We start from the raw sequence: 25,351 nt of genomic DNA on the forward strand, positions 1-25,351 counted from the left end.
CTCCTTTGCATATTAGGCCACACACCCCTGATGTAGCCAATCGTCCAAGAGCACACAGTAGGCCCTGTAATAAGAACCCTCTATGCTCTTGGAGGATTGGCTACATCAAGCGTGTGTGGTCTAATATTCAGAGGAATTCCTGCTACAAAAAAGCCCTGCTTCTGAGGAAAACCTGTAAGGGATGTCAATTCTCTCTACAAATTGCTGGAAACTACAAAATCGGGCAATTCCTAGAGAAAAGTGACATCACTTCCAGTCCCCCCCCCCAAAAATAAAATGGTCTAATGCCATTGTGTTGTGGTACTGCCTCCCCATGTTCTCATTCCCCAGACTTCTGAAAGTTTTCCCCAAACGTCTGACCCTATACCACCCTCAAATTTCTATGCATTTCCCAGTATGTGGTTGGCAACCCTAGTGTCTGTACAAGTGGTTACAATCCATATTTATCTGTGTGTGGGGGGGGGTCCCCCAAGAAGCAGACAGTGCATGATTCCCCCCTTTCTTCCTGAGTTTCTGATTTGCTGGGTGGTAAGGAAAGACAGTATACAGTTGTGCACGTTCAGGAAAATAGTAGAATAAATGTGCATATGCAATAAATCATAAGGTAAATTATCCCTTATCCAGGCCTACAGATCTTTGCATTTCATAAGCCTGTCTTAAATAGAGCTATTTGAAGAGTAGTAATCCTTCAACAGACCTGAAAGTCCTTAAGTAGGGTACTTTAGAAACAGAATCTTGGATGCTTGAGGTGTGATTGATTTTTGTGATGGAACTTAGAGAAATGCTGCTTAAGCACTAGACATTTCTGAAAAGCTCAGAGGAAGAAAGAGTATACTTAAATGATTTCCTCCTGTTCTGTTTTACAAGTTTATCTTTGGCCCGGTATTGAACTATAGCAAACCCTCCACCTCACTTTTTAGAACTGAAGTTACTTTGAAAATGTCTGCAGCACAACTTAGCAAAGAAACAGAGTTGGGGGCCATCCCAAGTCTATCTGTTACATTTTTATTCTGCCCTTCATCCATGAGCTCAGGGCAACGCACACAGTTTTCCCTCCTTACATTTTATCCTCACAACAACTTTGTGAGGTGGGGTTAGTCTGAGAGACAGTGACTGGCCAAAGGTTGCTCAGTGAATTTCGTGGCTGTGTGGGGTTTGAACACTGCTTTTCCCAGTCTTAGCCCTGGAGAGGGACTGTGGCTCAGTAGCAGAGCATCTGCCTGGAATACAGAAGGTCCAAGGTTCAATCCTCATCATGTCCAGTTAAAAGGACCAGGTAGGAGGTGATGTGAAGACCTCTGCCTGCGACCCTGGGGAGCCACTACCATTCTGAGTCGATAACAGAGACCCTGATCGACCAGTGGTCTGATTCAGTAGAAGGCAGATTCATGTGTTTGTGTGCTTCTTCCCCTGGCTCCTGAAAGGTGCCAAAACCGCAAGCCCACCTGACTGTGCCCCTTTTTCTTTTGGGGAGAGGCTGTGGCTCAGTTGTAGAGCATCTGCTTGTCATAGAGAAGGTCCCAGCCTCAATCCCTGGCATCGTCAGTTTAAAAAAGCTCAGGTAGCAGGTGATGTGACTTTTGCCCAAGACCCTGGAGAGCTGTGCCAGTTTAAATAGGCAATAATGGCCTTGATGTGCCAAGATGTCTGATTCCATATAAGGCAGCTTCGTGTGTGTTTCACTAGACCTCACTGACTCTGGCTGAACATTCAAGAGTTGCAATTCTTGCTATCATATCCTTTTTGGTGACACACAGCAACTGTAGCACAATGAACCAGCTCCTCACATTAAATGTACTGTGCTTCCATTGCAAAACAAACGTCTGAAACATTATGGTAATGAGCAATATAGAGCTTTATATAATTTAAGGGGCAGCAGATGCAACAAATTTTCTAACAAATTTTCTAGGATATTACAGATGAACAATGTATGTGAACGGCTCCATTTGAACAGTTAATGAAACATTCTGCTTTTGGAAAGGATTGTGGTTATGTGACATGTATTGCTTTAAACATTTATACATACTGTTTGCAAGGTCATCTCTAAGTGGCTATTTTTGTTTTTAAATGTGGATTTTAAACAGGAGCCTTGCAGTGCTTAAAAACCTACATAGTTTTTATTCTAGCAGAAGCCTCAATTATTATTTTTGCTAAAATGGACTAGTGTGTTGACTGAGATAGAATGACTTCTGAATTGTGTGTGGGATTTTAATAATTCAAAGTGTTAAAGAATGAAAGCGGAAGCTACTACAGGGAATAGGATGGATCATTTCCCACCCAGTAACAAGAATTTAGGGAGGTTTTTTTATTTTTTATTTTTATTTTTTGCTGTTTGTAGGGATTTGGACTGTGGTCTACCTTTGACTTTTCTCTTTTTGCCAGAAAGTTGTGGAGAAATCTCCCCATATGATGCAATTGTGTTTGTCAGTTCCCATTTTCTTTAGTTTGATTGAAAAGCCTTTTCGGTATCGGTCAGTGTTAGAGGATTTATCTGGAAAACCTTGGAGCTCTGAATGCAACATCTTTGGGGTGACCATTATTAATGAATTACCTATCATCTGTGGAATTTATCTAATCGCTTCATATTGACCTTCCTTCTGAATGGGTTTATTTGGAATCCAGAGTGATAGAAGAGTCAGTGAATCTTTGTGGAAATTCTTTCTGAAGGGCTGGCCTTTGCTGATTCAACCATACATGTAGCAGTCATGAATTTTCCATTTAGGGGAGTGCTATAATCTGAAAATCTTTGCTCTTGAAGTAGAAATAATTTTAAAAATATTTAAATTGCCTTCATTTTTAGATTGTCAGCTGTTTGACTGGCTAGCACTTATTTACTAAAGTGGCTATAGAACGTAGACCATGCATGCAGATGGGTTCCACGTTCAGTCCTGAGATTCTCTAATTTGGGGGTCCTCAGCAAGGAGCCTATGAATTCTATGACACCCACTGACACATTTCATGATGCCCACTATGTGCTTTTAGAAAGTGGGTTGGACGAGGTGGGGCTTTTGCCAGCAGGGCTTCTGGAGTTTCAATTTCATGCCTCTATTGGCGTAAAGGCTTCTAGAGTTGCCAGCCCCCAGGTCTCAGTGGGGATCCCTCAGTTTTGGAGAGTTCTTCCTATTGTGGTCCAGCTGGCCAGCAGGCAAACCCCTCCCCTAAACAGGGATGAGTGCTCGAGAACAAACACTCATAACCAAGAATGATCAACACAAACACTTATGTATTCAATAGCAGATATCTGCTTTAATTCCTGCTGTTCACGTTGATCCAAGCATTGTATTTTATCTAGATAGCATTACATATGTGAGTATGAGATGCTACTGTGGTTTCTGTGCTTTTGTATTTTGTAGTAATACAGTCTCTACAATACGCATGCATCTGAGGAAGCCATCAGGGAAATGGTGTTTTACCAGTGTGCCATTGCGCAGTGCGTTTTTGTACAACAATCTGGGGCTTTGAATTTTAGACAACATACAGAATCAGCAGTATTGGATGCTGCTTGGATCAACGCAAACTTGTTCTTGAGTCAGCTTTTGTGTGTGTGTGGTTCACATAATATTGATACTATTTTGATAGTTTTGTGGTAATTATCATATTTATTTTCAGTAAATCGTTACAGTTACAGACTGTGGGCTTTGGCTTTTTGTTTTCATGGCTTTACATGGTTCTTTTGTGTGGAATTGGTATAGAGTGCCCCAGGGGTTGTTTTGTAGAAAAATAGGTGGTGAAGCTCATCCAGGGATCGTTATGCAGCTGCACCTACTATTCAATGGACAAGGAGGTGGAACTGTCAGAAGGAGGAGGTGGAACTCTCATAAAGGTTCAGGAGCTGAGCTCCAGTGAGCTCCCGCTGAATCCGAGGCCTGGAGTGCCCCCTGTTTTTTCTGCTATGGAGAAAGGCTCTCTGTAAAAGTAACAGCAGAATCACCTATCTCTGTTACCTACCATTGCATCTGAATGGTACTTTGAGAACGGCCCATCTGTTATTTATTTCATTTATGGTCCATCTTTCTCATTGCGACTCAAGCAGGAATAGTTTGGGAAGCAAAAACATCCCTGGAAAAGGGCCTTGGCCCCCCCCCCCAGTGGAAGGGGGAGGAGAGGCTCACTGCAGTTCCTGCTCCCCTGATGATGAGGGACAGGAGGAACAGACTTGCCATGGCTCCATCACCCAATGGAGAGGGAAGGGAAGGAACAGGTTGGCCATGGCTTCTGCCTGACTTGAACCCACACACTGCCCCCAGTGGTGGTGGTTCCCATGCAGATGAAGGCTTAAGTACACCTCACAGCAGCTGTAGTACTTCATGTGTGGTGGCAGCTGCTGTCTCCACAGAGGCAGAAACTTCTCTTTGCAGCTCCCACTCATTTCATGCTGGGCCACACTGGGCTTTAGGTGACCATTGTTAGCCAAATTGACTTTTTGTGAGAATTTGGACCCAAACTGATCAGGAATGGGGATGGCTCTTCTAGCAAAGGAAAGTCTGGAAAGAGTCACACCTGAATGGCAGAAGGGTCTGCCTTAAATAGGCAAATTCATAACCTGAGGCAGGAGCCTTTGATGGAGCTCCTTGTCAGACTGATGGTGCCCAGGATGTTTTGACAAAAGACGCCTGGAGAGTGATAATAGCTTCTCTGAGTGGATCATATGCCAAAACAAAGAAAACTATCACTGATAACAGATGGGCATTTTGAGGCACATGGGAGACAACCCAAATTGGGCCAGCTCAGAGGCACCCTGAACTGTCCACATGCTCCCCCATAAGCCATCATCATCCTATCAATGGGGCGAAATGAGCACGATCACCATCCCCGTTGCTGGGTTTGAGATTTTTCCCCATACATTTTTAGTGGTCATGCACATATGTGTGCACATGCACTCGTGTGCACATGTGTTCATGCACTCTGGGCACCTTTTTGTTTAAAAAAGCCAGATGTGGCTTGGGATGGCTTGGTGGGTTCACATCACCAATCTGCCTCACTTGTGCACTGCCGTGTCCATATGCTGAAGAGGCGACTGGCATGCGGCTCAAAAATTTGCAACCACTTCAAAAGTGGTAGCTTCTTGAGCCACTCTGAGGACACCAGAGGACAAGGATGAGTACAGGATGGGGACGGGCAGCAGATGTTAGCGTTTGGAAGGATTTTTCAAGTCAGCTTCTGAGGTGTCTCTGAGTTGGCCCAAACTGCCCTTCTGTTATTTTATTTATTTATTATTCATTACTTTAAATTTATATCCCACCCTCTCCACAAATGGACTCAGGGTGGCTAACAATCAATTATATAAAACAATTTAAAACCAATAAAACATTTTGTGGTGCTATACACTTTGATATGATGGGATCTTTCTTTTTTTCTGTTAATGATCCCATTATCAGCCTATGTTGGGTAATTTAGTATCTCATGTTTGCTATTGTGGCACTTTTTGGAGGGCACTGAGAAAACAAAGGGATTAAGAAGAAAGGAGATGGGTGACAGCAACTGGTTGATGGTTAATGTTCAATGATGATCTATTGACAGAAGTTATTTCCAAAATAGGTAGCAGGAAGAGTCTATTGTTTATCTGCCAAGTGTTACAACAGTTCTTTTGTTAACAGTGAGATGATTGTATTTGCATAGACACAGTTTAGGCAAGACTCTGGAATGCAGTACATGATATAAGCGAAGCATCTTGGTAGCTGCTTGCAGGAAAATCCATTGACCTTTTAAAAATCACCAGGAGCATGGCTTTCCTCTGGTCTGCTGCTGGTCTTTCTCCCATGACGACAGGGGTTGCAGTTGTTTGTCTGCAGTGACTGTGCAGTCAAGCAGGTGAAGCACAATCTGGAGTCCTTAGGATGTTGCAAGCAGGGGCTACCAGTGGGGTAGTAATTCAAGCAGGGGTGCTCTGAGCCTGGCTTGGCTCAGTACAGCAACAGTCCATAAGGGCAAACTGCCCATAACTGGCAGGGTGCAGATGCCAATCTGTATACAGTCCATTAGAGTCCATTGTAAACATGGGAGTTTATTGAAAATCATTTGTTGTTGTTCAGTCGCACAGTTGAGTCCGACTCTTTGCAACCCCATGGACAAAGTCACACCAGGCCCTCTTGTCTTCCATCATCCTCTGAAGTCTGCTCAAATTCATGTTAGTTACATCAGTAACACTGTCCAGCCATCTCCTCTTTTGCCGTCCCCTTCTTCTTTTGCCTTCTGTCTTTCCCAGCACCAGGGTCTTCTCCAGTGAGTGCTCCTTTCTCATTTGGTGGCCAAAGTATTTGAGCTTCAGCTTCAGCATCTGACCTTCCAGGGAACAGTCTGGGTTGATTTCCCTTAGGACTGACTGATTTGATCTTCTTGCAGTCCAAGGAACTCTCAAGATCTTCTCCAGCACCACAGCGCGAAAGCATCTATTTTTCTGCACTCAGCCTTCAGCTAACACCATAGTAGCATCCAGCCCATTGGGACATTCCCTGGTGGCTCTAATGGCCAATCTACCCCTGGACTCAAGGCAGGTTTCACAATTAAAAACAAACTGATAGAAACAGTATAACATGTTGTGACAGACTGCACTTTTAAAAAGCTTTGAAGTGCTATGTAAACAGATAAAAGACCTGATTCTTCACAGAATCAGAAAGCCTTGAGTGACAGGCTGCTCCAAGAGATCTGATTGGTTAGCATCAGCTGAGCAGAGAAAGCCTTGAGAGCTGAGTGCTGAGAAGAGATTCAGTCTGAGACTAGACCTGACTAAATTGAGTGAAGTACTGAACTTTCTGGATTCAGCCCTGAATGAGAGCAGCTTAACACGAACAGAGAACTTAGAGAGGCTGGGTTCCTCTACTCAATTAAAACAGGGAGATAGCTCTGAAGAATGGAGAGATCCCTAGTCTGGTGTGGTTAGAGATTGCCTTGTGAAATCTTAAGAGTGAATTAAAACTCAGAAAGAGTATGGGTATATTTAGAGAAGGGGTTTGAGTATTGGATAGAGTGTCTCAGCTTTCTGGAAATCAAGAGTCATTGAATGCTCAAAGAAAGTGTACTGAAGTATTTGGGGAAACAATAAAACAAAAGCCTCTCATGTTGAAGATCCTAAGCCACTGGGAAAAGTTTATGAAGCTTTCAATAGCTTGAAAAGCATATGAACTAAAGTCTGTGTGAATACTGATTTACTTCAGAGTTTGATATTGAGTTACCTCAGAAATTCCCTGATTTCACCTGACCTTCCTCCTCTGTGCTGAATAAAATATTTTGTTGATTTGGAATTTCAAAATGCCTTGAGTGCCGTTCAAGTTAAAGGGGGCTCCTGATCCTTCCTTCAGGTTCCTGGGCTGAGCCAACAGCCAAAATATTGTACTGTGGCAGGGTGAGACAGCCAGAGTTCTTCAGGAAAGAAGAAAACAGATACCCAGGGTGGCTTAGGCAGAAAGGAAAAGAAAAACAGAGGGAAAATCTTGCCTCTGAGGCAGGGAAGTGGGATGGGGGCATCCTACATGAACAACAAACAATGCAATAAAAACAACTGGATAACAAAACTAGACATTTGAATATGATAGATAGACAGACAGATAGATAGATACTGTCCCTTTAAATGCTGAGCTAAAAAAATTGGCAATCCATACCGATATTTGGATTTGGGAATATTGGGGGAAAACAATATATTTTGGGTTCAATATACCTGAAAATACTGGGCTTTTTGTTTACACATCCTGGCAGGTTTGGCTATGTGGGAAGTGAAAGGGATGAACATATCAGCTTGATGAAATGAATAGAGGATGAATTAGGGTTGCCACCTCCAAGCTGGAAAATTCCTGGAGATTTGGAGGTGGAGCCTGGGGATGGACCTCAGTGGGGCATAATGCCATAGAGCAGGGTTGGCCAATGGTAGCTCTCCAGATGTTTTTTTGCCTACAACTCCCATCAGCCTCAGCCACTGGCCATGCTGGCTGGGGCTGATGGGAGTTGTAGGCAAAAAAAACATCTGGAGAGCTACCATTGGCCACCGCTGCCATAGTTTACCCTCCAAAGCCACCTTTGTCTGGAGAGGAGTTATAACTCCAGGAACTCTACATCTCAATAGGAGGATGGCAACCCTAGGACTAATGGTCCAGAATGAATGTTTTTAACACACACACACACCCCTTACTGTGTGAAATAGTAAAAGAGGGCAGGGCTAATTTCACGAATAACAATTTAGAATTTTGGCCCATGATAAATTCTTTTATGCCAATAAAGGTATTTGGACTGGATTAAATTAATTCTATTCCTTTTGATGCTCTTTTGTTGTTTGGGACCGGGATGGCCAAACTGTGGCTCAGGAGCCACAAGTGGCTCTTTCAACATATTGTGCAGCTCTTGATGCCCCCACTGTCCCATTGGCCAACTTGGAGAAGGCATTTCTCTCTTTAAATCACTCCTCCGAGCCAAGTCAGCCAGCAGCTTGGAGAATGCATTTAAAGCTGCTTTCTTTCCACCTCTCCCTCCCTCCTCCCTCTCCCATCAATTTGCCTGTTTCCCTCCCTCCCATCTTTCATGTCTTGTGGCTCTCAAACATCTGATGTTTATTCCATGGGGCTCTTAAGTTAAGCACATTTGGCCACCCCTGGTTTGGGACCATTCCAAGTTTGTGACCACTGGTCGTAAAATGAAGCAGAAAACAAGAACTGAAGCAAAAAAGAAAAGAAAAGAAAGAGTTGGAGTTCAGTCCATTCCTGTGACTCAGAGAGTTGAGAAAGAGATGCAATTGTACCAGATTTGTAGTATTTTATATTTAAGCAGTAGAATACCAACAGGAAACCAGTCTGGCAGTATTATTGTGCTGTAAAGGCATCAATTAAAAAGAATTCAGCCAGCTATGGAACGAATGCTTGTTGAGAGAGAATGCAAACAGGAAGATAAACTGTCCCTCAGAATCTCTATCTGATAAAAACTGATGCAAGCTTATAGCTAATCAGTAGTGAAGCAAATAAACTCCACACGTAAGCAGAGGCATTGTTTACTAGGAACTATTGACTGCTGAAAACACATTTGGGGCCACACAGTGGCTCCAATTAACTTCTGCCTATTTTTTTTAAATAAGGATTTGCCACCAAACATGTGTCTGACCAGGACTGAACAACTGCATCAAGCAAGTGCTGATGTGCATGGGTGAATGACTTAGCAGGAAAAGGACAGCCAAGGCTTCTGTTCCCTTGAACACATGCTTTAATTTCAATAAAGTCAGTTCAGATACATCTGTCTGCTGTTTGTACCCCTGCCTTCAGAGGCAAGGCAAGTGGCAAATAATAGAGACAGGGCCTTTTCAGTTGTGGCACCTTGCATTTGGAATCCCCTTGAGGATTGCTGGTGCCTGCCAAACTTTTTAAGGCTCCAACTAAAACATTTTTTTTAACCCAGACATTTAACTGAGTGTTTTTATTTATTTTTTAAGCTTTTTTATTGTCTGCTTCTGCTCTGAGGTGTGATTTATGGATGTTTTTAGGACAGTCAATGGATGTTTTGTGCTACTGAAATGCCCCTGGCTTGTTCCCTTTTGATGTTGATAATCTATGATATTTTTAGGACATTATGGTATTGAGGTTTTTTTAAAACTTGTAAGTTGTCTCAAGCAGGACTTTGGAGATGCAGCCTAGCCCAATCTCATCAGATCTTGGAAGCTAAGCAGGGTGGGACCTGGTCAGTATTTGGATGGGATTCCACTAAGGCATACCACGGCAGCCACACAGATTCAGGAAATGGCAAACCATCTCTGAATGTCTCTTTCCTATGGGAAAACCCTATGGGGCCACCCTAAGTCACTTGTGACTTGATGGCACTTTCTACTACCACCAAATATATATATGATTCATACATCATGAACAATCAAAGATGGATAGTCAGTGAATGGTAAGAAGAAGAAGATTATATCCCATGCTATACTCTGAATCTCAGAGGGGTCACAATCTCCTTAACCTCCCCCCCCAACAGAAACCCTGTGAGGTAGGTGAGGCTAAGAGAGCTCTTACAGCAGATACCCTTTTAAGGACAACTCCTGTGAAAGCTATGGCTGACCCAAGGCCATTCCAGCAGGCGCAAGTGGAGGAGTGGGGAATCAAACCCGGTTCTCCCAGATAAGAGTCCACACACTTAACCACTATACCAAACTGGCTCTCATCAAAATTTTGGCATATCTTTACATTTTCTTTTAAAATGTTAGAAGTAGGTGTTTACAACCTAGGTGGGGTTGCCAGTCTCCAGGTGGAGCCTCGAGATTTCCCCAAATTACAATTGATCTCCAGATGGCAGAGATCAGTCCCCCTGGAGAAAATGGCTGGATAGTGGACTTTATGGCATTACATCCCACCGTGGTCCTTTCCCCTCCCTAAATTCTGCCCTCCCCAGACTCCACCCCCAAATCTACAGGTCTTTCCCTACACAGAATTGGGAACCCTAAACCTGAGGCAGCTCAACTACTTAATTTTTAATTAAATGCATGCCAATATAAACCTCATGCATGAAAACAGGGTGTTTACTCACATGTGACTCGCGTAGTTGGTGCTTTTTAGGATGTTTTTACAAATGTTGGCCAAGATGTTCATTTGATTATCAACAGCAAATAATATCAGATGCTTTAACTGTAGTGTAATCCTGAACAGATCTACACCTAAGCTTCCAACAGCCTTGGAAAGATACGATTCTATTTAGGATTGTGCTTAAAGACGGTTTGTACCTCCTGCGTTAAAGCCCACGAGCCCTTCTTGGTCCCTGCATACTGCAAAATGTGGTAGTAGAATCATCAGCATGTACAAGGGAGGGAATCAATAAATGCTCATCAGCATTGCTATAAAAAAGCTACTTCCTTGTGTGGAAAACTAGCCCCACAGGGATTAAGGACTATCACTTTTTCCTCTTATTGTGTTTATTATTGTATTTCCAGGGAGTTCTTTAACTAAGGGAGCATTTTTAAAAATGGCATTTTCCCTACTAATATAAAGAACTGGATCAACTTTATTTGCCTCAGGAGTTTATGACCTTATTCTGATGCATGTGTCAACCCTAGGATTACTAACTCTGATTCTGGAAATTCATGGAAATTTGGGGGTGGAACCTAGTGAAGGTGGGGTTAAAAATGGGGGGACCTCAGATGCATTACAATGCTTTGGAGGGTTCACTCTATAACAGGGGTGGTCAAACTGTGGCCCAGGAGCCACATGTGGCTTTTTCACACATTTATTTATTTATTTAGATTTCTATCCTGCCCTTCCCCAAAACTGGCTCAGGGCAGGTGTGTCTCAAAACCCCCACCTCCCCAGTAGCTAGTTTGGAGAAGGTATTTCTCTCTTTAAATCACTTGTCCAAGCCAAGCAAGTCAACAGCTTGGAGAATGCATTTAAAGTTGCTTTCTTTCCCCCTCCCCTTCATCCCCCTCCCCATCTCTTTGCCTTCCTTCTTTGCAGCTCTCAAATATCTGATGTTCCATGTCTTACGGCTCTCAAACATCTGACATTCTATATGACTCTTGCATTCAGCAAGTTTGGCCATCCCTGCTCTATATGCAGCCATTTTCTTCAGGAGAAGTGATCTCTGTTACCTGGAGATCAGTTGCACTAGCAGGTCCTCAGCCACGACCTGGAGGTTGGCAACCTTATCTTCAGGTCCCCCTTGGAGGCTGACTACCCTACCGCCGGCTTCACACTTACATTCCTTGATATGAAGGGATAGATGACGTTAAAAAAAAAATTCTGTTGTATCCTTTCAGACTTCTGCTAGCAGAGAAAGAGCTTCTTTTTGGAACAGACCAGGGGTGGCCAAACTGTGGCTCTTTCGCACATTGTGTGTGTGGCTCTTGAAGCCCCCACTGCCCCATCAGCTGACATGGAAAAGGCATTTCTCTCTTTACATCACTTCTCCAAGCCAAGCCAGCTGATGGCTTGGAGAATGCATTTAAAGTTACTTTCTTTCCACCTCTCCCTCCCTCATCTATTTGCCTACCTTCCTGTATTGTGGCTCTCAAACACCTGATGTTTATTATTCTATGTGGTTCTTACATCAAGCAAGTCTGGCCATCCCTGGAGCAGACCAACAGGGGGGGCGGGGTTGGTTTGTTAAAAAATCACCTTCCATGAATGAAATCCGCGCGCAGAGGCGAGGCGAGTGCGTGGCGCTAGAGGGCGCTGCGGCTTCGGCATTGGGGAGCCGGCGGGTGTCCCGCGCAAGGAGGTCTTGCGGCCGGGGGGGGGCTGGCGTGCAGCGGAACTCAAAAGTCCCTGGCTGGCTGGCGGAGCGAGTCAGAAGACGCCGAAAGTCTCGCAAGCTCCGGCTCGCTCGCTGCGCGGCTGCTCCAGCGGGGACTGCCGGCAGCCTCTGGCGGGGGCCGCTTTGTTCCGAGCCTCTTGAGTCCCAGTAGTCTCCCTTTGCAGCGGCGAGCGCGCAAAAGCGGGCGCTGGAGGTTTCCCTGGCCGGAGCCGGCGGCGTGCCCAGAGAGAGAGGCGCTTCGCTTCCTTCCCTCGGAGAATGGCCGGGTCCCCCTGGCAGGGCAAGCGGGGGGGTTTCAAAGTGCTGGTGGCCACCATTTCCGTCGCTCTGGTTTACTCCTACAACATCGACCTGGAGCAGCCGGTGATTTACCAGGGGCCCAATCACTCCTTCTTCGGCTATTCCGTGCTGGAGCACTACTACGACAATACGCGGTGGTGAGTCGGGCTTGGCGGGGGGCGCTGCTTTGCCACCTCTGTGAGAGCCGGTTTGGTGTAGTGGTTAAGTGTGCGGACTCTGATCTGGGAGAACCGGGTTTGATTCCCCACTCCTCCACATGCAGCTGCCTTGGGGCGGGGGACCTGACTTGGAATGTCCTTGGGTCAGCCATAGCTCTTGCAGAAGTTGTACTTGAAAGGGCAGCTGCTGTGAGAACTCTCTCAGCCCCACCTACTTCACAGGGTTTCGGGGGGAGGGGGAGGGAGGAGCTAAAGGAGATTGTGACCACTCTGAGATTCAGAGTATAGCGCGGGATATAAATCAAATTTCTTTTTCTCTTTTTCGGCCGGGCAAAGCAAGCGGGGTCTGCCTGTTGCCTCTCTTGCTGCCTCCTCTTCTGCCTTAAATGTTGAGCTAAGGGCTCCTTAAGCTCACCCTGTCAATTAGGCCAACTTGAAGTTCTGTCTTCAAGAAGAGCACTTAAAAAAAAAAAAGGTACCGAGACTTGAGCCTCTTTGAATTGCAATTTTCTGATTGATAATCTCTGCCCTCCCTCCATTTTACAGTTCTGTGCGGTCTAAGCTCAGATATGACAGAGACGCTCTGCACATACTCAGAGGAAACCGCTAAGTGGTGGGGCCTGGGCCTGGTACTCTCAGTGGGCTCAGATTTCAGTTCAGGTTTCTGAAGTGATCTCTGCTGCCAGTCTGAATGAGAGTGCTTTTAAAATGAGTGGGGTTTTACACATGTCTGTCATGACAGCAGGAGAGAGTGTTTAAAGTCCCCACAGGTAGTCTGCCTCATGACCCCGGAGTGCTCTTTAGCTGAGGTAGGAGAGAAATTGATTCCTTTAAAAAAAACAAAAACAACCCCCCCCCCAATGATTCTGCCACAGTGTGGGGGGTTTAAACTGGGGAGAGAGGTCTCACAAAGCAGGATAAATGTTTCTCATTACTCTTGATACGGTGAAAAGGGAAGACCCCCTTTTCTCACTCCACAGGCCAGTTAGGACTGCCAGCTTTCAGGTGGGATCTGGGAACCTCCTGGAATTAGAAGTCATTTCCAGACTACAGAGACCAGTTCCCCTGGAGAAAATGGATGCTTTGGAAGGTGGACTCTGTCACATTGTACCCCACTGAGGTCCCTGTCCTCTCCAGGATCCATCCCCAAATCTCCAGGAGTTTCCCAATCTGACTCTGGCAACCCTTCCCCCCCACCTGTGGCCAAAGATGACCTGGCAACCCTACACTGATTGCCAAACCTATAGCACTGGATTGGTCCATGGTGCTGTGAGAGTCTTGAGGGGCACTTGCGTCATTAGGGGACCATGCAGCATGAGGGAACTTGGTGGGGTGGATTTTTGGACATAGGCAGAAAAATTAACTGGCAGGGTTCCATGGGAACGGACTCCTGGTTTATGCTGTGCACCGAGAAGAATGACAGAATCTGTCAGGAAGTCTTTCATTGTTGTAAGGTCAACACTGGGCCTCTGGGGAAGATTGCTCGGAATGGCAGTGGAGTCTCCTTCCTTGATGGTTTTTCAAAATATATGTCTACTGAAGGAGGATTTTCCTTCCAATGTGTGATACTCTTTAGTTTGAATGTGGGGCACGTGTGAAGCCAGCATAATGCATACCTGCATGCACACACACGCACATACACACAGGGTTTGGCATATGCTCATATTCCACCTGTCTTCCTTAAACACAATTGCTAGTGGACTCTAAGAGGTCTTTGCATTCAGTTATAGAAGAGGCACAGGGCTGGCCTGCTTAAAATTATAAACTTAAGTGGCTTTGAGCTAATTTGCTGTCAAAAGAATGGCTTGCTCGAAATTAAGTATGAGTGAATGAATAAATAATAATTATAGAGAGTATAAGAGCAATTGGCTATCTAAAAGAACAGCTTGCTTCTAATAACAATATTGCAGAGAGCTATTGCCCAGCAAACTCCAGAAGGCTTGTGCATCTGGTTAAATGAATAAGTTTGGACTGGCTCAAGCTCCTAATATAAATATATGCATTTAAGTGTCATTGAGTGGAAGAGAAACCTTAAGATAGAAGATGTTGCAGAAGAGCATTAACACTGGGTTGTTACAAGAGCTGGTGACCCCGGAAGAAATACTCCTGAGGAAGTCCATTGACGAAATGAGCCTACATCCGGGTGCTCATTGGACCTTTCTTGTAATATTGGAATGTGAGAATGGACCTCTGTGATAATATTGTTACATTAATGGATATTTCTAGTGAAGTATAAAAAGATATTAAAAAGCTTTTTAAATGGTTTTTTTAAACATTGTTAGCCAGTACATCACAGTATTTGTTGATTTCATTGCCTTCCTTAAACACAGGCAGGGACAACAGCATGTCTGGAATGGACTACACTTTTGGTGTGGTTCAGTGTTAGCTAAGAACTGAAGGAATGCCTTCACTCATTAAATCCACTGTTCTTTAGCCTGGGAGAATCTTACAAGCACTGCTTGCTGTTGGCTTTTCCCTCATCTTTGCCTCTGGCACCTGCTAGTTTGTGGTATACTGTCTCTGAGCACTGAGGCTCCATTTAGGTGTTACAGCTTACCATCACCGAAGGTGACATGGGATTCTTCACGTATCACCTTGTCTGTGCCTACTTTAGCGGTGAAACATTTTGCATCCCACCTGTCTAAATCAGATGAGTGCTTCTTCAGTTGCAGTTCAATGCTTAGGGCTGTAGAGTTCCTGTATCTTCAAGTCCTACATGGAAGAGAAATTTGCACTATTGGGCTTGTGGTGGCAGTTGAATAGGAATCTGGCTGTCCATCTGTTGGAGGCAGAGCTATTGCCTTTGTGATATGGTGACAGCTGAGCTCCATGGGCAAAGATCAGCAGATGATCAGAATGGAGGTGTAATTATTTTACGTGTACCTGCTGGTTTCTGCCTATAGTGCAACTGTAAATGTCCTGATTCTTCCATCCACTAAAATATGGCTGTGCAGACTGGACATGATAGATCAAACATATTGATGATACACATATATGATTTGGTGATTGTGATTGGGGAGGGACGGTGGCTCAGTGGTAGAGCATCTGCTTGGTAAGCAGAAGGTCCCAGGTTCAATCCCCGGCATCTCCAACTAAAAAGTGTCCAGTAGGTGTGAAATCCTAAGCTTGAGACCCTGGAGAGCTTCTGCCTGTCTGAGTAGACAACACTGACTTTGATGGACCAAGGGTCTGATTCAGTATAAGGCAGCTTCATGTGTTCATATTGACAGCTGAATTGTGTACCATAGTTTGTCACATGTGAAACTGCTGTATCCTGTATCAGACTGTTGCTCTGTCAAGGTCGGTATTCTATATTAGGACTCAGCAGAACAAAGTTTGAGTCCAGTGGCACCTTTAAGACCAACAAAAGTATTCAATACCTTGCATAAAACTTTTGTTAGTCTTAAAGGTGCCACTGCACTGAAACTTCATATAGTAGGATTGACAGAGTCTCTCTGGGATCTCAGGCAGCTGAAGTATTTCACATCACCTGATCCTTTTTTAAACTGGAGGGAGATACTGGGGATTGAACCTAGGACCTTCTGCACACGAGGCAGATGCTCTACCACTGAGCTGTAGCCTCTCTTCAAAGATAATTATAGTTCTCCGCTGCAAAGCTCTTTTGGGGTTTGAATGGCCTGGAAAGTCCTCTGCTCAAGAAGCTGCATGATGAAGCTACAAACAACTGCATGAGAAATTAAGAGGTACAATTTTTTTAAATGCTTTGTTTCCTTCCCATCAGCCCAAGGGTCTTTTGTAGTGTTAATACACAAAGCCACATGTGAGTTTCCCTTGACATAATAGCTAACAGGTGATGAACAAGTAGTATATCTGTGGAGCAGACCAAGATTTAACATGGATTTAAGCTGGATCTCAAAATGATCTAATTATACTATTTTGGAGGATCCATCTTCAGTCTTGGCAGATGTGTGCTGAATTTCAGGAATTTTCAGTAGGACAAAGTGATGCCACCTGCCATCTGAGAGCCAGTTTGGTGTAGTGGTTAGGTGTGCGGACTCTTATCTGGGAGAACCGGGGTTGATTCCCCACTCTTCCACTTGCAGCTGCTGGAATGCCTTGGGTCAGCCTTATCTCTTACAGGAGTTGTCCTTGAAAGGGCAGCTTCTGGGAGAGCTCTCTCAGCCTCACCTATCTCACAGGGTGTCTGTTGTGGGGAAGGAAGATAAAGAGGATTGTGAACCACTCCGAGACTCTGAGATTTGGAGTGGAGGGCAGGATATAAATCCAATATCATATTCTTCTTATCTTTTCTCAAGGAACTCAGAGTGCTGTACTTTGGTCGCCTGTCTTGTTTGATCTTTCCAGCAAAATACAATGATATGTGTCAGGCTGGGACAATGACAGATGCAAATAAGCCTTTGTAACAGAGTAAGGATTTGAATCCCATTGACTTCAGTGAACTTAGAAGACTATAGCCCTGCTTAGGATGGCACTGCTGCTGTCCCAGGTCCTATTCTTTAACTGCTGCACCACACTGGCTAGTGGCTACCATGCAAAGATATCAGGGATGGGTTAGTTCTCATGCAGCATTGCTGAAGGTTTAGCAGTAGGTCAAGCTCTCATTGAGATGGTAAATTTGATCGTACCAGTTTAGGCTGTGGCTCACATGGTGGAGTACTCTGTCTCAAAACAACCTTCCTATACATAGTAAATTGACCTGAGGGAATGAAGTTGAACCTAGAATATTTCTTTCCAACATGTAGTTCTGTATGCTCAGATAATTTTTTATATGAAAAAGCTGCATCTGTCATTGTTCCAGCCCAACACATGTCATAGCATTGCTGCTGTCAGATGGCCATCTAGCCATCTGAAAGCAATGCTGATTTTGTGAATTAGGCAGATCACGAGAAGGAGGGCAGGGAGGGTTGCATCAGTGCTTAGTTCTTGTAGCTCTTTGTTATCTGCCCAGAGAAATGCTGATTGACACTTTGGGGTCAGACAGCAATTTTTCTCCTGGCCAGTTTGGCCAAGGACCCTGGAGGTTTTTGCTATCTTGTGGGCATGGAGAAGGGGTCACTTGTGGGCATGGAGAAAGGGATGTGTGTGGTGAGGAGGTATTTGTGAATTTCCTGCATTGTGCAGGGGATTGGACTAGATGATCTTGGAGGTCACTTCCAACTCTATGAGTCTATGAAGGATCATTCAGTCAGGTGAACTGCCCACTGCACCATGAGTTCTGATTCACCGATTATGGAGAACACAGATTGATCACCATGCTTTGTCATGTGTAATAAGCATACATGAGTAATGGGTTCTCTTAAATTCCTGGGTGCATGGTGTGTGATTTGGATCATGACTGTGGCACATGTGGGCTTTAGCCTTCTACCCTTCACCATTTTTCCTGATTTGCAACAATCATGAAGGGCTGCTGGAGAAAACTACAGTTACACTTATGGTCTTGATGCAGGTGTACCATTTCAGTGAGAACCAGGCCAAATTCTGGCTGCCTCACTTCATGGGAAAATCTCTCAGTGATGGTGACTGAGATGGATGGAAAGTGAGAGGCAGAGGTTCGGAGAATGTGTTTGGAAATGTGTCACAAAACCTTCTCTAAATAACACACTGTTTCAGATAAGTTACCCCTCTTTGAACTTGGCTGATAATTTTCTGATATCATTCTCTGAGGTTTCACTCTGGGTACTGTCAGAAGTCAGGTAGGGGGTTCCCAGAGACAGGGCCTTGTTGGGAGTGGTGCCCCATTGATGGAATTCCTTCTGGAGAGAGAAGAATAGCACCAGTGTTTTGATGATTAGTTAAAACTGGTTTATTTTCTTGGGCTTTTGGCTGTGGATGAACCTTTACAGCTTCTCTAGTGTTTTAAAAATTCTGCGTCTATTTTGCTTAATTTATTTGCAGGTTTTTTTTGTTTGCATGTGTATTTTAGTTTATGAACCACCTTGAATATTCATGAAAGACAGGGAAAAGGTATTTAAAGTAAGAATAGGCAAGGTGGTTACTGGCTCTTGACCAAATTGCAGTTAGTAAAAGTCCAGGCTTGATTTTAGCTAGAGCTCGAAAGTCTGAATCTGTTTGATATTGCTTTCTTAAACAAAACAAAACACTGACAAAATTGTAGAAACTACATTCTTCATGGCAATATTTTATGAAGGTTCTATTGAAAACTAGGTAATGAGATAGTATCTTTTCCTTCCTCTTGTGTGAGATATAGTTATAGTGATGCTGCTAAATGGATTTAAATCTGCCCCCCCCCCCCAACACATACAGAGCTGGGACAAATTTGTGATGTATAGGTATATCTTTATCTCTTTGCCTGTTTCTGGGACTCTGGGAGTCTTTCCTCAATTACATCTCTGTGCTTCATGCTCATTGATCTAAGTCTTTTAGGGTCAGCCAATGCAGCATTTTGGTTCATCACAATAAGCGACCATTGTCTGTCCTAGAGGCTGAAGCCACTTGTTAATCGGGTTTTAAATTCAGCCATTAAAGAGGCACATTGTGCACTTGTGTGTGTGTGTCTGTGTAATTAACTTTGGCCTATCAGACTGTGCTGTCTAACCAATTTGGCAATGCCTTGCGTACTCATAGTCTATCCCTAAGCAAAAACGTCCTCTCTTTGCAGCCACAGAGTTGCCAATTAAATCTTGTCTTAATAATTATTTGTTGTAGCAGAAATGTTGCCTCTCTAGCTGTGGCTTGGAAATGGAACTGCAAGTTGGCATTAGCTGTTAAGTCTCCAGTGTAACTGAGGTCACTTGGTTTATACTTAGAAAACATACTATGGAATTAAAGTAATTTTGCTCCATCTTGGATGGATATGATGTGGTGGGACAAGTTTTGACTATTCCTGGAAACTGCAAATTACCAAATAATATTTAGCAATAGCTCTCTTTCCTTCCTCTCTTTTTCAAAAGCTTAAGTGGTGGTCCTTATTGTAACAATGTCTTGTAATCATTTATTAGAGTTCAACTGTTTGCTTTCCCTGAGTCAAACAGAGTGGGACAATTTTAACCCACTGCAGAATCTTTTTTTATTTTTGAGAAAGGAAGAGGATAGTTCAGAAGAACCAGCTTGAGTTGGAAAGTCAGAGTAAAGACCAGCATGCTTTCTGCCCATGGTGAAAATGGTCTGGTTTGCTGTTCGGAAGTGCCATAGAATACAGCAAATCAAACAGGTTCTTCCATGTTTAGAATGTCTGGCTCTTTAGCATCACTTTGGAGACAGGCCGCAAGTGCTTACAAATGGATTGTTTTCCTATTAATTGCTCAGGGTCAGGAACAATTCCTGGATCTTCTGCAACAGGAAAAGAAAATGTGCATGTGTTGGATTTGATGCCACTTTATGCAGGTGCAGCTTACAATAAACCAGTGTAGTAGTTGGACTTGAGAGATTCAGGATTCATCTCCCTGTTTAGCGATGAAGGTCTCTCTCTCTCTCTTTTTCTCTCTCTCCCTCTCTCATTCCCCTTACCTTACAGAAATACTGTGGATGAGGAATGCTCAAAGAACCATATACACTGCCCAGAGCTTTGTTGTAGAGGAATATCCTACAACTGTGCAAAGCTAAGTGCCAGAACTCTTAATACAAAGTAGGAGTCCAGTAGCACATTTAAGACCAACAAAGTTTTATTCAGAATGTAAGCTTTCATATGCATGCATACTTCATCAGACAATGGAATGGGGTACCCCATTCCATTGTCTGATGAAGTATGCATGCATATGAAAGCTTACATTCTGAATAAAACTTTATTGGTCTTAAAGATGCTACCAAACTCCTACTTTGTTCTATTGCCTCAGACCAACATGGCTGCCCACTTGGCTATAACTCTATAATGTTCACAGTGCTATTGTTGCATCTCCACTGGCATCTTATTCATATTTGGATTGGTTTTGTCCAGATAGCAGCTTCCATATTCTTAAACTGGTGCTCCTTTGCACAACAAAAAGGTATCTCAGAGATACTAAAGGTACCACCATCCCCTGGAAAATCTTATTAAAGGCTGCTTCTGTATGGAGATGATCCTCCGTGTTTCTTTCATAGCTATTATGAATGCAAAGGAATTTGTAGTGGGGATGGAGCAGAAGTTTTCCCCTCAATTTCTTTGCCTCATCCCTCTTTGGCTGTCATTCCCCCTGCCACCAGATGGTTTCTCCCTCAGGCTTTAAAGAAATCTATCATAGTTATCATGCTACAGTGCTGTAGCATTATAACAATATTTTGCAGCAATGTATTAGTTCCCCACTTTCATTTTTGTTAAAAAGTAAGCCTTTATTCCTTTTGGTTGCTGAATTATAAAGAGAAATATGCAGCCTGTACCTTGTCCTTTATAACTCCAGAACCCCAAATTCTAGAAACTTTAAAAAAATCAAACCTGGAATAAGTACAGTTTGGTGTAGTGGTTAAGTGTGCGGACTCTTATCTGGGAGAACCGGGTTTGATTCCCCACTCCTCCACTTGCACCTGCTGGAATGGCCTTGGGTCAGCCATAGCTCTGGCAGAGGTTGTCCTTGAAAGGGCAGCTGCTGTGAGAGCCCTCTCCAGCCCCACCCACCTCACAGGGTGTCTGTTGTGGGGGAGGAAGGTAAAGGAGATTGTGAGCCGCTCTGAGACTCTTCGGAGTGGAGGGCGGGATATAAATCCAATATCTTCTTCATCTTCTTCTTCTTCTACATGGTTGCAATAGATTGTTATAATGTTATAAAACTATCACAAGTGCTTTAAAAGCTCTCTAGTGGGAGGAAGGAGTGGCTGCTGCAGAGACTGAGATAAGGAAAATGGTACCAATGTCGGCAAATCTTGAAGAAAATGTGTACCATCCCACCCACCTGATGTGTTCTGAATTTCCCCCTTTCTCACCCTTTGAAAGCCTTTTGGTAATTTGATTAAGACCATCTAGGCCCCTTTGTTTCCCTTTCCACATGGGGTTTGCAAATGGCTTAGGAGCAGTGTTTCCTCTAAGCTGAGTTAGCGTGAGCTAGCTCAGGGATTTTAGCCTCTAGCTCACATATTTTTGTCTTAGCTCAGCAAGGATGACCCCAGATGACAATAATTTATGCAGTAGCTCACAACTTTAATGCAAGTAGCTTACAACTTTAATAGCAGTAGCTCACAAAGTAGAATTTTTGCTCATAGGACTCTGCAGCTTAGAGGGAACATTGCTTAGGAGTGATTTGACCCTTGCTTCAACTGGAATCGGGGACCTATGGGAATGCATCAGTGCTGAGCTGCCCCTCTGGTAGTCTTTGCTAGTTGTGTGGCTGACATGGAGCAGTTGGAGCAGAAGAAGTGCCTTTTGCACTTGGCTTGCTAGGATCAGAAGCACAGAAGAAGCATTTCTGAGCTCAGGGAACTGGCTAACACTACCATTAGCTGTGCGGGATTATGTTTTATGGCCTGTTCCCCCTTGTCGTCTTGTTATCTCTGAGCCCCAGTAGGAAAGAGGACATTTTTATTTTTAATGTTACTAATCCTAAGGGGGCATTCAGTAAAGTAGCCTTGCAGAAAAGTAGCCTTGATGTTGGTCCTTGTAAGGACGAGGCTGAATAATTAATTTAAAATGGCACTCCCAGTAGGCATGTGTTGCTTTCCTTGTTTGTGGTGGCTGCTCGTTTTCACCTGGCAGAGACATATATGAGAAGTGTTCCTTGACAGGAAGGGAGCTACAGCACCTTGCTTGCAGTTGGTAATACATTATGGAAGGAACTGGCCATTTCAGTTTTGTTTTGCCTTTCTTCCATAGAGCTCAACAGGGGTGGCTAAACTTTCTTAACATAAGAGCCACATAGAATAAACCTCAGATATTTGAGAACTGCAAAGACATGAACATCAGATGTTTGAGGGAGGGAAGGAAGGAAGGCAGATAGATGGGGAGGTAGAAGGTAGGGAGGGAGAGGTAGAAAGAAAGCAACTTTAACTTTAATTTTCCAAACTGCTGGCTGGCTTGGCTTGGAGAATTGATTTAAAGAGACAAATGCCTTCTCCAAGCTGGCTGACAGGGTGTGGGAGCTTTGAGAGCCACACATTATGTGTGAGCCCATGCTGCAGTTTGGCCATCCCTTGTCTAGTGCATGTGCTTTTCTTCTACAACAATCCTGTGAGGTAGGTTAGGCTAAAAGAGAGTGAGTGATCCACAGTTTCCCAGTGAACATAAGAACATAAGAGAAGCCATGTTGGATCAGGCCAATGGCCCATCCAGTCCAACACTCTGTGTCACACAGTGGCCAATATATAGTGAACTTTTATAACTCAGTCAGGATTGAATCCCAGTTTGAAGCTGTTACCACCATGCACACTGTCACAGCAGATTTCCAGCATGGGACAAGATAATTGGTTTTAGGGTATACTCCCCATCTTTAAGCATATGTGCTCAAAGTTACCATTTTACTGATTGTCTCTGGGGAAAATGTTGAACCTTTGGTCCCTGTGATCTGCTGGGAAGCAGAATACTTCTCAGCTATAGATTTGCTGGTAACTGGAAGGAGACAATGGTACAATAAAAAGAGTGGAATGGATAATGTTGATGTAACAGTCTAGCCCTGTTTTCTATTGTGTGCTGTTAGAATAATTGTCATATAAATCTTTCGCACACATTATAAAGAAGTACAGCTTTAAAATATTGCAAGAAAGGTCCATTTCTTTCGTGTAATATTGTAAAGCTGTACTTCTTTATAATGTGCGCAAAATATTTATATGACTCTTTAAAAAGTTTTACTGAACATTGTTAGCCAGTATATCACAGTGTTTGTTTTTGTATCGCCTGTAATATGTATTGTGATCCCAGGTTGTTGGTTTTTCTGTTAGAATAATTGTGGCAGTAAAAATCTTCCTTGTGGTTTCAGCACCGCAGGTCGAGTTTTACTACAAGAATTTCTGCTAAGACTTGAAATCTGGCGTGGTGGTTTTTGTTTTGTTTTGTTTAAAATCATCGCCATCCCCAAGAAAATGAGGGCAGTAGTCATTAGCGTCCCATGAATATAGCCACAGAAGAATAAGCTAGCATAGTGAATTGACCCTAATAGATTCTACTGCTTGTTGGGATTGAGTCCAAGCTTCAAATTTATGAACCAGTGCTTCACACAGGCCTGTCAGTCTGAACTTAGTGGCTAATGGGACACTGCGTGTACTTGTCTCTCAATAATTGGACACCAGTTCTTATGCTCTGCTTGTTTGCACTTTTTTGGGGGAAACTTCTCCAATGAACCATCATCTTGACAGCAGATGACAGCTAGAAAACATCTCACATTGTGCCTAATAGAAATAATTTCTAGCTGTTGTAACATTGGGAGTGGGAACATTTCCTACTTCTGCATTTTCTAAATGGGTAAAGGTGACCTTCTAAAACACCTTTGGCTGTAATAGGAGGAGGCAAGAAACTGGTATATGCTTTTCTGGAGTGGAGGTGGCTGAGAGGTGATATGATCACCATCTTCAAGTACTTGAAGGGCTGACATGTAGAGAATGGTGTGGAATTGTTTTCTGTGGCCTCAGAAGGTAGGACCAGAACCAATGGGTAGAAATTAAAACAAAAGAGTTTCCGGCTCAACATTAGGAAGAAGTTCCTGACCATTACAGCAGTCCCTCAGTGGAACAGGCTTCCTCAGGAGGTGGTGGGCTCTCCTTCCTTGGAAGTTTTTAAACAGAGGCTAGATTAGATGACCATCTGACAGCAATGAAGATCCTGTGAATTTAGGGAGAGGTATTTGTGAGTTTCCTGCATTGTGCAGGGGGTTGGATTAGATGACCCTGGAGGTCCCTTCCAACTCTATGATTCTAATACTCAAAGGACTGTCACATGGAAGAGGGCAAAGTCTTGTTTTCTGCTGTTCCAGAGATCTAATGGGCTTATGTTACAGAAAGGTAGATTTCAGTTGAACCTTTGGAGACACGGTCAAATGGTGAGGCTAGTTGGAGTAGATAACCAGACTCCTGGGTTGGATGGGCTCTCTTACTGGAAGTCTTCAAGCAGAGACTTTGCAGTACCAGCACTTGGGAATGCTCTTCCTTTGGAATTTCTTCCATTGAACAGAATGTTGGACCATATGACCAATAAGTCCACTTCCAACTCTGTGGTGGGTGACCTTCATTTTAATGAATCACATTTTTGTCCAGCTGTTTTCCCAAGGACCACAGGGCTGCTGCACATGTTGTTGTGAAAATAAAATGGAGGAAGGGAATGAGATGAGAAATACGTTAGTCTGAGTGAGAATGACTGGTCCAGGCTTACCCCGTGAGCTTCATATCTGTTTAGCACCCAGGAATCTTCCATCATTGCCTGACGCTCTCACTGCCACACTGAATGAACTATTATGATGCTTCAGGCTGGCTCATGACATTGATATGCTATCCTTAAAAGCAGGGTTTTTTGCAGAAAAAGCCAAGCAGGGACTCATTTGCATATTAGGCCACTCCCCTGATGTCACCATTGTTTTTGTAGAAAAAGCCCAGCAGAAACTCATTTGCATATAATAATAATAAATAATAATAAGTTTTTATTTATATCCCGCCCTCCCCGCCGAGGCAGGCTCAGGGCGGCTTACAAAACATGATATGATATCATGATATAACAATACAGGTAAAATCAATTCACAATATAAATACAAATATAAGTTAATGTTAAAAAGCTAAAAAACAATACGGTGGTGCTACAGTCTCTATTATCCAGGCAGAGTAATATTCAGTCTGGTTATGTCTTGAAGGCTTCTTGG

At 43.7% G+C, this 25,351-nt stretch overlaps 1 protein-coding gene across 1 annotated transcript in view; it reads left to right on the plus strand.

The window, feature by feature from the left end:
- Positions 1 to 12,455: 12,455 nt before the first annotated feature.
- Positions 12,456 to 25,351, plus strand: part of ITGA9 (integrin subunit alpha 9) — a 297,444-nt gene continuing 284,548 nt past the window's right edge. Inside the window, exon 1 of the mRNA XM_060247617.1 lies at positions 12,456 to 12,647. Coding sequence (XP_060103600.1) covers positions 12,469 to 12,647 — 179 coding nt within the window. The 5' untranslated portion in view covers positions 12,456 to 12,468. The remainder of the gene's footprint in view (positions 12,648 to 25,351) is intronic.

The sequence above is a fragment of the Heteronotia binoei genome, chromosome 10 (genome assembly GCF_032191835.1).
Source record: "Heteronotia binoei isolate CCM8104 ecotype False Entrance Well chromosome 10, APGP_CSIRO_Hbin_v1, whole genome shotgun sequence".
In the NCBI taxonomy this organism is placed as follows: Eukaryota; Metazoa; Chordata; class Lepidosauria; order Squamata; family Gekkonidae; genus Heteronotia; species Heteronotia binoei.